Source organism: Aptenodytes forsteri, unplaced genomic scaffold, assembly GCF_000699145.1.
Source record: "Aptenodytes forsteri isolate BGI_AS27 unplaced genomic scaffold, ASM69914v1 Scaffold428, whole genome shotgun sequence".
Classification (NCBI taxonomy): Eukaryota; Metazoa; Chordata; class Aves; order Sphenisciformes; family Spheniscidae; genus Aptenodytes; species Aptenodytes forsteri.
Genome location: NW_008794177.1, coordinates 9,734 through 22,137, shown reverse-complemented (window position 1 = coordinate 22,137; position 12,404 = coordinate 9,734). Strand labels below are relative to the sequence as shown.

At 51.3% G+C, this 12,404-nt stretch overlaps 1 protein-coding gene across 1 annotated transcript in view; it reads left to right on the top strand.

Annotated features, from left to right (window-relative positions):
* SETD2 (SET domain containing 2) overlaps nt 1-11,722 on the top strand; it is a gene marked incomplete at its 3' end in the record, with an annotated part of 60,654 nt that extends 48,932 nt beyond the window's left edge. The window contains exons 13-18 of the mRNA XM_009284606.1: nt 2,589-2,637; nt 2,955-3,135; nt 6,472-7,147; nt 8,042-8,176; nt 8,772-8,911; nt 11,611-11,722. Coding sequence (XP_009282881.1) covers nt 2,589-2,637; nt 2,955-3,135; nt 6,472-7,147; nt 8,042-8,176; nt 8,772-8,911; nt 11,611-11,722 — 1,293 coding nt within the window. The remainder of the gene's footprint in view (nt 1-2,588; nt 2,638-2,954; nt 3,136-6,471; nt 7,148-8,041; nt 8,177-8,771; nt 8,912-11,610) is intronic.
* Nucleotides 11,723-12,404: the final 682 nt, after the last annotated feature.

Below are 12,404 nucleotides of genomic sequence, written 5' to 3'. Positions count from 1 at the left end.
TGGTTTAGTGGGCATGGTGGTGTTGGGTCGACGGTTGGACTCGATGATCTTAGAGGTCTTTTCCAACCTTAATGATTCTATGATTCTGTGGTTCTACGAAGGGGACCAAAATCAGGCAGGAGCTTGGTGGCACAGCAAGGGCTGGGCTTGGGGGTCTTGGAGATGCAGGGGTGCGTTGGGTGTGCATCGTAACCTGCTTTGCTTCGAGCCCTCGGTGCCCACCTGGCGTTAAGGCGGTGGCTGCGGTCTCAACCCCGCTGCAGGTCCTCCTCCCTGCCCTGGTCCCCGTGAATCTGCTGCCCCATGGTCAGCGGGGGGTTCTCCAGGTTGGCATGGCTTGGGTTGAGCTGGATGGGCATGGGCAGCGTGCCTGGGCTCCAGAAGGAAAGGGTTTGGGAAAGGGGAGCACTAGCGATGCTTCTGCGTCCCGCCTCTCTGCTCTGGACTCTCCTGATCTGGTTTTCCTCCTCCTGCCTCTTTTGATCCGTAGCAAACGTGTAAATAAATAAGAACAATTAGAAAAGGGCATATTTGCAGACTCCTAATGCATCTCGTCGCTGGAAGAGGTCACAGCACACGTGGTAGCTTATTTGCAGATGCTTCAAACTGCACAAGTTTGCTGCGTTGTGTTCAGGCTCCACGGAAAAGCAAAAATATATAAAAAAAAAATATTAAAATCTTGGCCAAAATCACTTTCCAAAATCACTTTTCCTTAACCTTCAGCAGCACTTTTGAAGTGGTTGCATCTTGTGAACAGACCACAACAGGATACTCTCCTTTATTTCACCAGGGGAAAATATATTTTCTTAGCCTGAAACATGGGGCTAAGAATATATTTTTCTTATATATATATATATAATAGAAATATGGTTTTCTTAGCCGAAACGTGGATATAAAAAGCCCCTGGGTGCAGGGGGGCTGCTTAATGCATGGGAAAAGTGAGTTTCTTTGGTAGTTGCGGGTTATCTGGGACATGATGCTTCTTCCAGGGGCTGTCCCTGTGCCTGATACTCTGCCGGGTGATACAGCTGGATATAAAAAAGAATCACAGAATCATAGAATAGTTTGGGTTGGAAGGGACCTCTAAAGGCCATCTAGTCCAACCCCCCTGCCGTGGGCAGGGACACCTTCCACTAGATCAGGTTGCTCAGAGCCCCGTCCAGCCTGACCTTGAACGCATCCAGGGATGGGGCATCCACCACCTCTCTGGGCAACCTCTGCCAGTGCTTCACCACCCTCAGCGTAAAACATTTCTTCCTTATATCTAGTCTGAATCTCTTCTCTTTTACTTTAAAGCCATTCCCCCTTGTCCTGTCGCAACAGGCCTTATTAAAACATTTGCCGCCATCTTTTTTAGAAGCCCCCTGTAAGTACTAATAGGCTGCAGTAAGGTCTCCCCGGAGCCTTCTCTTCTCCAGGCTGAACAACCCCAACTCTCTCAGCCTTTCTCCATAGCAGAGGTGTTCCATCCCCCTGATCATTTTTGTGTCCCCCCTCTGGGCCTGCTCCAACAGGTCCGTGTCTTTCCTGTGCTGAGGACCCCAGAGCTGGCTAAGAAGCAGGGTGCGGAGTTGGCTGCCGTAGGAGAAGGGGTGGTGGGTGGTGGTAGCTGATCTCAGCAGCCGTCAGTAGGTGCTTGGTCGAAGGGTTTTACTCAGACCTGGGAGATGGCCTCCTGCTCATTTCCCTCGGGGTGCTTTGTCATCAAGAATCGGATCTGGGGAACACCACGGGAAACGTGGTGGACCCCGTCCCTGATGAGGCTGGTGGGTACTGAGAGAAGCCCAGGGATGGTCCATGGGAGCCCATGAGGTCGGTGAGCAGATGATGGCCACCAGCGCGGTCTCTATTTCTGCAACATGGTGAAACTGCAGCTGTTATAGAATCGTAGAATATCTCAAGCTGGAAGGGACCCATGAGGATCATCAAGTCCAACTCCCTGCTGCTCGCAGGACTACCTAAAACTGCCTTAAAGACCAGGACGGGTACGATGGGAGGTCTTCAGGTGCTGGTGGTAGACAGGCACGTCACCGCGGTGTCGTTAGAGGACAGGTCAGGTGCCCATGTTCAGCTCTGTTTGCCAGGGCAGGGATCGGTGGCCTTAGACACCCCGACAAACCGAGACTCAGCTGGGATCTGTGCTGGCTGTGGTCACTGTGGGAACACCAGGGCTGACAAAACAAGAGGCAGAAAAGCACAATTTTACACCTGGAGGGTAGCTTGTTTAAGTGCAAAAATCGGGTTTTTTTTTCGCTATTCCAGCAGAGCTGCAAGTTCAGGTGCTCGTAGCACGTGGGTGGGATGGCCAGCTCAGACCCTGCCGCACTGCCTGTAGCACCTGGCCCAAAAAGCCACCTAAACTCATCAAACATGAAATGCCGATCAGAGGCAATGCATAGAAAGCACCACAGTAATTTGCCTAAAACCAGAACTTTGCTTCAAAAGACCCTTTTTGTTTGTTCGTTTTAAAATTGTGATTGAATTGTTAAATTATTAGCGCCGTGTTAGGATCCTTGCAGCCCCGTAGATGTTGGGGTTGTTCTTCCGAGTAGCTGAAACTCTGACCCTGCTTGTGGCTTCCTTTGCAGGAGGTGTACCGGATCCCAAAGAAGAGTCAAGCAGAAAAGGAGAGCAGTGGTATGTACTCACATTTTTCCATGTATCGCCATGCTCCTACAAAACCGCTTAATTTTCCCGGTCTGGGATGTCAAGAGATGTTCTGCCTTCATAGCTTGGCGTTCCTACTCCTTGAAAACAGCTCCTGCGAACGGGGAAGAGAATCTAAGCGGTGGGTGATGGGAAATGTAGCCCTGAGGCTGACACAGGGCAACCTGTAACTTGTTTGAATGAAGACTCTGTTGACTAACAGAAGCTACTGAAACCGCAGGAGGGGAGAGCTTAGAAATACACTGAATTATAGCAATTCTCTCCCTTTTATCCGTTTTCCCCAACAGCCGACCGTGGGAGAGAGACAGCCGGCCACAGGGATCAGACTCCTACCCCGAAGAACCCCATCCTGAGCAGAGAGCGGGATCCCGAGAGGCAGAGCCAGAGTAAAGAGAAGAAGAGACGGAGAGACTCGTTGTCTCCTCCGTCCTCGGCGTACGAGCGAGGAACGAAGAGACCGGAGGACAGGCAAGTTGGCTGGCAGCAATGGTGGCAGGGCTGAGGATCTGACCGCTGGGCTGGGAGCGTCCTGGGTAAAAATGCTGGGAAAAACGGTCCTGGTGGTCTTTGAAAACACCCAGGGATGGGGAAGGAAATTTTCTCCTGGAGGAGTGTGGTGAGATGCATTCCCAGGCCAGAGTTGGGTGGCTCCTTGGTGTTAGGTGGCCTCTCCCCTCGGATAACCTACACCTTCGTCTTCAGATAACCTACACCTTCGTCTTCAGGCGTGTTTTGGGAATTAGGTGGGTGACGAGGGAAGCTATATCCAGCTCTCGCGCGGAAATTGGGGGTGTAGCCCTCCTAATGCAAAGAGGTCTTCTGGGTCTTTCAAAACCCATTCCCTCCTTCTACTCCACCTATCCCCAGTGCGCTTGGGGATTATTCTAAACTTAAATTTAGAGCAAGCCCGTGCCTGTACAAGAGCTAGCAGTACCCATCCAAACGGGATTTCTAACACAAAACAACTTCCTTGACCAAGTGAATATCCCCCTCCAAAGCGTTGAGCGCAAGGAAAGCGATCCAGGTAGGTATGACCCCACCGAGCTGGTGCCGTGTCTCCTGCCTTCCCCTGGGAATGGCAGCATCACGCTGCCTTGGCTGAGAAGGCGTTTCTTAAGTTTTAAAGACCTCGCAGTGGTTTTACTTTGTGTTTCTTTTTTGTGGGCGCTCCGTTGCCCGATGGATTCCCACCTACCCTGCGTACGTTTTGCAAGTGATGGATACAGGGGAGTGTGGGGACTTCAAATTTACTTACATTGCGTTAAAAAAAGGATTTTTAAACACAGGTTGTCTAGGGAAACAAGGCACCAAGTCTATCAGCTCCACTGAAAGTACACAATACTTTAAATTACAGTGTGCACAGATGCTGAAGGTAAAGTAGAAAATAAAAGCAACCCGTTTGTGTTGCAGTAGCACGGGTTGTGCTCCTCCGCATGAAATACTTCTGCTGACCAGGTCTGGTGGGATGGATGTTTAGGAGGGTAAAGATAAGGGCTAGATAACTGAAATGGAGACGTCTTTTTTCTTGATGAGTTGGCCAGTTCAAGGAACAAGCAGAAAGAGGAAATATTTTTAATTATTAGCCGTTCTCCCAGATTTTAAGTGAGAGTCGGATCAGTGCAACGACCGTGGCAGCCACCCGAAGCTGCCCTTTCCTTTTTCTATAGGCTCAAGCCATCGCTTTTAGGGAGCGTGAGCCTGCACCGGCTCCGAGGGTCATTCCCAAGCGTCCCGCGAGCGTGCGGCCGGGCGCAGCCAAACCCTCCCGGGGGCCGGAGGAGCGACAGAGGTGATGGTGATGGCAGGGCTGGTCGAAGGCAGCGCATGAATCAGCGGCTGCTTGGTACCAGTTGCTCGTTTTCCTCCCTCGAAAGTTGCTTCTTAATTAAGAGAAGGAAAATATTACACGTCTTGCATTTCAGGGAGACTTCAGATCATGTTAAAGGCAGTAAGAATACCAAGGAATTTCCTTTAAAGAAGGCGGTTTTCTGTTGTCCCTCTTAAATAGGATCTAAAGCCACTTAGTAATTAGAGAACAATTGGTGGTGAGTCAGCCAGACGAGGAAACGTTTGTCCTCGTAGTGAGCTCTTCTGGGAAAGTTTAAAACATCTGGATAAAAAATAAGATGTAAATCTATATAATACTGTAATTAGCCATTTGGAGGATGGAAACATCACTGAGGTCTGGGGGTGGAAGTGGAGCTGAGTAACGGCGGCGTGTCAAGAGATATGAAGAAGGATGGAATAAACAGCGTATTTTTTGTGTTGTTTTAAATAGAACAAACTCTTTTGCGGGCAAGGAGTCGCCTGCTCTGGCTCTTCCCTCCTGCGGCCGGCATCCTTGTTGGTGAGCGGCGCAAGGACCGGGAGGAGGACCGGGGTGCCGGCATCCTTCTCTGGGGATGCTCTCCCCGCTCTGACTGTCCCCCTTTGTATTTGTTATGTGAAGGATTTAATAAGACAATAAAATAGGTGGAGAGAGGAGCAGAGTACACACAAGAGCATCGTTGGCTTGCTCTGCCCTAAACCCTCAGTTTTCTTCTGCCCGGCCCTTCACGCCGTCTGCCTCTCGTGTAAACTCTGCAGGCAGTGCCAGGAAAGACTTTAATTATTGAAACTGAACTCTTCACGTCAATAAGGTTCGCATTAACAGATCCTTGCAGCTACTCTGGGAATGCGAGGAAACATCTTAAGTGTATCTGTTGGTAGCAATGTGCTTTTGATATGTAAATGGAATGCATGAACATAAAGTGAGTATATAGAGAATATACTGGATGCTTTGTAGAATCCATTATATTAGGGCTGCAAAGCATTTTTGCTTGTAATCCCTGTTTTACCACACTCATAACTTCTCAAAATATCCACCTTTGATCTGAAATTTTCCATGGTTGAGGTCTGATCAAAGTCCTTAGGCTTTTTTTTTTTCCTTCTTTAACTCCTTGGAAAAATCCCTCCAGCTGCTGTGCTTCTCGGGATGAAAATTCTTATTCGTAAAAAAGAATTAAAAAAACCCATCCACACTTTATTATTTTTTAAGCTGAATCTGTGGTCTAGTAAATAGCATAACTCTAAACAGAAACGTGCTGTTTGTAATTCCCTTGTTCTTTGCCATGTCTGCGAACGCGCCTGTGTCTGCAGCTCCAACGTGGGGGGGGGGGGGGGGGGGAGAAAACAGGGTGGGGGGGGGGGGTGGTGGTCCTTAGACAAGAAAGATGGGGTGCTTTCCCCACCGCTGAGCTGCCCTGGTCTTTGGGGGTGAAGATGCTGTGGTGTCAGCTGCGCCTTCTGTTTGGAGAGCCTTTTCCAAACCCCTTCTTCGTTGGTCCTGCTTTGGGAAACGGTGGCAGAGGGTCTCCAGCACGGGTACCCAGCCTGTTCGGGGGGCACCCTGCTTATTCTGCCCTCTCCTCGGGTTCCCTGTTGGCCCTGGAAGTGTTGCCTCCCCTCTCCGGGTATCTCGGTGCTGCCTAGCAGGTCCTCCAGACTATTTCTGCCGCATCTTTGCATCTCCGTTAGCTTCAGCACCGAACCGAAGTCGGTAAATCCAGTGGGACTTAGCTCATCCCCTGCCCTGGCTCGTTGCTCGTGGATGAGCAGGACCAGCGGGTGTTTCTCCTCTCTATGAGTTGCCGCGGTTGGTCAAGCAGCTGAAAACAAATGAATGTTTTTAGGAATTGATGCTGCTGTTGGGCGTTTGGGTCCCCCTGGGCCTGCCGCTGTCGGCGGTGGCCCTTTTGCTGCTGGAGCCCTGGACCTGCAGGTTTCTGAGGTCTCACAAAGGCTTTTCTTTTCTTTCTCTCCCAGGTATGACACGCCAGCGTCTTCGAAGAAGAAAGTCCGTCTTAAGGATCGCAACAAGCTGTCCACGGAGGAGCGCAGGAAGCTGTTCGAGCAGGAGGTTGCCCAGCGGGAGGCCCAGAAACAGCAACAGCAACTGCAAAACCTGGGGATGACGTCCCCCCTGCCCTACGACTCCATGGGCTATGGCACACCCCACCACAGCTTTATCGGCTACCCGCCCGGCTACCCCATGCAAGCCTACGTAGACCCCAGCAACCCCAACGCTGGCAAGGTGCTGCTGCCCACGCCCACCATGGATTCGATGTGCTCGCCGGCGGCGTACGAGCACCCGCAGACTTTGGTTGGGCACACGGTGGAACCAACCCTAACTACTCCTCAGCCGGTACCAGTAGTCCAACATGTAGCAACGACGATGGAGGTTACAACTCCGCAGTATGTAGCACAAAGCGACACTGTGGTCCATCAAGAACCCAATGTGGCCGTCCTGCCCGTGGCCGCGCCGGGACCGGTGCAGAGCCAGAGCTACGGGGTCTGGGATTCCAGCCAGCAGACTGTAGCTGTACAACAGCAGTACTCGCCAGCCCAGTCCCAGCCAGCCATATATTACCAAGGACAGACCTGTCAGACCGTTTACGGTGTGACATCCCCCTACTCGCAGACGACCCCACCGATTGTACAGGTAATTTCCATTTCAGACAAGGCATGGCATGAAACACCCGCAAAATGAAGGGTACCAGCCTGCAGCTGGCAAAAGCGCTTTATTTGCTCACTCTTTGTTAGTGCTCCTAATAGTAGAGCATCCTACTTTGCTCTAATATTAAGCTGCTTCTCAGATAACCTCCCATCCAAGAGTCTGAGAAAAGCACATTCGGGCAGGGTATTTTCCTTGTACAATGCCATATATCATAGTTGTTGGGGCCAAGCAGGAGTTTGCAGCTTGCAGAGATTCTTTTTAACCCGTTTATAAAAGTTATGTTGGTTTTTTCGTTGTTGATTCTGGTGAAGAGGTATTTCTGGATAAGAGCTTCCACTGTCCCTGACCAAGTAAGCAGTAAAATGTGGAGGTGTGAGCTCGCCTTCCGTTGGCTTTTGGAAGCAGGGTCTGGAGCTACCAGCTTTTGTATGACTTAAACCAAACAAGAAACCCAACAGATCAACCTTCTTTATCTGTTTTCTCCGAATTACACGTCCCTTTCCATCAGGCTCAGCCTTGAGCTCCGAATGACCATGCTGAAGTGCTCTCTCCTTCTACTTTGTCTTTGTTAACAAGGCTATTGGCGTTCAGCATCTTGCCAATGCCTAGTTCTTCCTAAAAGCAAGACGCAGGCAATTGTCCAACTCCTGGGATAGCAAATAGGCCAATCATATATGAAAATCGTTTGCTTGAACCCCGCCTCAGTCGCCAGTTGTTGCTGTTTGGTTTGGGTGTGATCTTCCACTAGTCCTCGAGGACTATTACCCTCTTCTTGCCTCCGCTATTTGATCCCCGGTAAGGGAAGCTGGACTGTGTCCTCCAGTAAAGGGTTTTTTTGGTAAAGCAAGCTGACTCGTGATTCCCCATGCTCCGTTTCAGAGTTACGCCCAGCCAGGTCTCCAGTACATCCAGGGCCAGCAGATTTACACAGCTCATCCGCAGGGAGTCATAGTGCAGCCACCGACAGCAGTGACTACGATCGTCGCAGCCGGGCAGCCTCAACCCATCCAGCAGGTAAGGCTTGGTGGGTCAGAAGGGATGGGGAGCGTTTGTCTACATCTGCTTTGGGTTTGCGTGATTCCCCGTGGCTCCTGGATGCTGTGAAAGCGGTGGTGGTACCAGCCGGAGGAGTTTCCCGTGCGGCAGCTTGCTGGCACCCTTCGGGGTGCTGCTCTCCAGGCTGGATGTGGGCATCAGACACATTTTTGGGGGTTTTGAGCCCAGATCCTGTTGTGTTCAGGCTTTCTACCAGCACATCCGAGAAGGCTGTGTATGGGTGGGCACGTGGGAGCTCCACGACCTGCTTTCGCCGCTGAAGCCCCTCCGTCGGAAATGGTGGTTTTGGCATCCAGCGTGGAGGATTTAAGAGCGCGGGCGGCAAAGTGACTGCGTTATAAGCTCAGGGTGTGGTCGAGTGGGTGCTTGGGGTATTTGATGAAGAACTAGGGATAGACATTGTCCTCATCACTTCTTGGGCCAACACTAACGTCGTTTTTAAGTTTTACCTTCGACAAAGTCTTTGTCGTGGGGGAAAGAGCTGTCAGGGCTGCTCTGACCACTCTCACGGCCACTCACGTCTTTCTTTTCACCCCTTTTGTGCTGTTTTCAGCCAGAGCTTGTGGTGACCAATAACCTCCTGGACTTGCCTCCACCATCCCCTCCAAAACCCAAGACGATCGTCCTCCCACCCAACTGGAAAACGGCCCGAGATCCAGAGGGGAAGATCTACTACTACCACGTGGTAACAAGGTGAGTGTGATAACGAGGTGAGCGTGATGGCGTTGGAGTTTGACGGTTCAAGTGAAGGAATTGGGTGTAAGAGAAATGGATGTTCAGCCCTCGGTGTCTCATTAGGCACCCGGCGGGGTGCTGCTCGTTAGCTGGGGGGGGGTGGGAGGCTGAGATTGCTCAAAACCTTTCCTTCACCCCCATAAATGTGGCCCGGGAATAGAGCCCCGTTTTCTGCGAGCAGAAGTGTGAGGATGGCAAACGATTTCCTTGTGAACGATGACTCCAGCCGTGCGTTGAGTTGTAACCTGGTGTGATAACGTGATGGTGAGGAGCTCCACTTCTGACATCTCATTGTAAAAAAAAAAAAAACCCATCAAAGCAACATCTTTCTCCCCAGCATCTCGGTCAAGTTGGATCTAGTTCTTTTGACATCATCTTTGGTTCCCATCACTCTGCTGGCACACGCCGTGCCCCACACGGCGCTGAAACGGCAGCAGAATTAACAGGTAGAGAGAGACCTTGTCGGCCCCTCGTGCTCTGAAACGCCCGTGCGGCTCTGGCAGCGGTGCCAGGCGAATAACCCCGGTCCGTGGAGGCTTTAACGCGCGTGCGAGCATTGCGTGGGCATGCCGTATGAACGGGAGGTCTTTGGTGGCTCAGGGATCAGCCGTGATCCGTGGCGTGCGGCGTCAAAGGGTTTGTTTTCTCACCCTCATTTTTTCCATCTTCAAGCCTCCGGTCTGTTCTGGAGCCAGAAATAGAGTTTCCCAGTGTTTTCCCCACACCTTTGCGATCAGTTTTGGAAGGCACCAGGTGCCACCAGGCATCACAGATACTGGATCAATACCTACGGCCTTATCTTAAATGAATATCATGAATTTCAGACTTCTGAAAAGGATTTTTTTTTTTATTTCAAACTCCGTGTGAGGTCTGTATGGGGATCCACCTCCCTAAAGGGTTAAGCCTGAGTATTTTCTTACGTGTCCTGACTGTCTTGATGTCAGTTACTGTTACTTGCACACATTTCTCTGCATCAATCAATCTTTTCAATCGCTCATTTGGGCTCCTTCCTGCTACCTTACACATCGAGAGCTGCACCAACAGCAGAGCAGGAGACCTTCAAACCCCGGGAAGGAGAAGAAAACAGTCGAGCAGGAATTTGTGATTTGTGCCGTGGTTTGGGAGTCTTGCAATGAGACGGGGAGACCCAAGTGAGCCTTCCCCCTTGGCGAGGAATGCCGCCTCCGTGCATCTTCTGCAGCTACACGAGAAGCCACTAATTGAGTATAATTAATCTTGTACTTTTTCGAGGAACACATGCTGAAACGTTTCTTTCAATCCTTCTTTTAACTGTGTATCTTCCGACGGGACGAGGCCAGTAGAGGAAAGGAAATCTTACTTCTCGACACGCTTTCTTCTTTTAATATTTCATTTTATGTAGCAATCAGCTCGGTAGCGGTCTGCGGTCAGGGATATTCAGCAGTATCTGGAGAATGAAGTAGCATGATGGAGCACGTGGGGGCTGGTTGAAACGAGACTTTCACGTTTCCCCCAGCGTTTCCTGAAAAGTAAAAAGCCTTGAAGCGGGACAGGGTTTCTGATATGGGTCAGAAACCCCGAGAAACTCAAACCGGCAACTCCTTTTGATGCAGGCTTTCAGGTTTGGTTTTTTTATTGTACTGAAGAGTGCATGTCCTGGCTTCGCTCAGAGTTTAGAGATGGAAAGTAGTTGCCGTCTTAGGTCACCTCCGGACCTAACGTGGGCTGCTGGAGATCCGTCCTTTGCACCCCTCTTGTTCAGTCTGTTTGTGAGTGGGTCCTCTCACCCGATGGAGAGTCCCGTACTCGCCCTAGTCCTGCCAAGACAGCGGTCTGTCCTGCTGGCCCCCATTTCTCCTGGTTGGGTTCCTCCCCTGGTCTGTGGTTTTCCTCCCCGGCACCGTCCTGTATCTGCTCTCGGATGCCGACGGCTGTCCCCTCTTCCCCACCTTGAGGAAACCCAGACCAGTTCTCCCCATCCTTCCCTGGTTTGAGCGTGGTGGGGCTCTTCCCCGGCTCGTTGGCCTGACGAGCCCAAGCAGACTCTTGATAGCTTCTTCCATCTCAGCCGAGATGTTCCTGCCGAAATGGTGCTTCCCATGTGCGGTGAGCCACGGAGAGCTCTAGCCCTGCGTTTAGCCTCTTCTAGCGTATGGATGAGCTTTGTGTCATCCGCCCGTCCACCCTTTCGAGCTCCTGCTCGTTCCTGTGGCCTTTCTCAAGATCTTTGGTCTGTGTCGTCCTTTCCACGATGAGATACCTCTGGCTGAACACTTGGCTTGGGGTGCCAAGGGCTGACCCTTGCTCTGCAGGGAGGAGTACCGCCTCCAAGGTCTCCGCCGGGATGTTTCCCATCTTTCCACGCCAGAATCACCGACCTTCTTTATTTCATGCCTGTGACGAACTTCCCCTGATCCCAGGTTGAGCGTCACCAGTGATAGAAAATCGTGCAAATTCCCTTTTTTTAAGTTCTTCTTGCTTGACTTTAGCCTTCTCCGACTTAGAAGCCTACTCAAAACTCATCATTAACAGCAAGGTAGGGCCATGCATTACACCCACGTTAAGAGTTTCGATGACTGATGGAGACCAGATGTCCCAGTTGATGGGACAATCAATAAGGAGGTACGAGTTACTTTTAAGAGTGACGGTGGTCTGTCTGTCTGTCTGTCTTCCCCCAGGCAAACCCAGTGGGACCCTCCTACCTGGGACAGCCCAGGGGATGATGCCAGCCTTGAACACGAAGCTGAAATGGACCTCGGGACCCCAACGTACGACGAAAACCCCATGAAGGTAAGCGTGGGGGTCAGCGAGGGAGACTCGGCGTTAACGTCTCTTGGACAGACCGCGGGGATAATCCTGTCCTGTGGAGCAGGAGCAGCGAACGCCGAGGCTGCTGTTGGGGTCGGTACGGAGCTGGGGGAGTGACGGAGGGACAGCAGCGACCTGAGATAAGCCGTAGCGGCTATATTGACCATGGGGCCACTGTTTTTTTGTGCTTTAAAATAGTGGTAGAGGATTAACGGAGTTAAGTTGTTCTTTTCTTGCCACTCTGAAATACCTGATGAAATATGCTGTGCTGCCCGGTAGCTGCTGAAGAGCAGCTTCCCCTTGTTGCTGCCAGGTTTTGTGGTGACAAATAGTCGAGCAGAGATTTTCATGGTGCTCTCACCTCCTCGTCCTTCTGGGTGCTGGCTTGGTAAAGACCCCGGTGCTCCTTTGCTCCCCTCTCGGGCTGTGCCGACCGTGGCTTGGGTGAACGCAGGACTTCCCTGGGGGGCGGCTGTTGTTCTGCCCTGGATGCCAAGCGTTGCTGCAACCTCGTGTGCGGAGAAGACCTTATAACTGGCCAAAAAAAGGAGCATGGAGGGGGATAACGTTGAAATAGGAAAAACTAACGGTGCAGCAGCAGAGGAGCTGGGAGCTCTGTGTTGCTTCCACCACCAGCTGCCTTTCTGCTTTCCTGGTGAGTGCT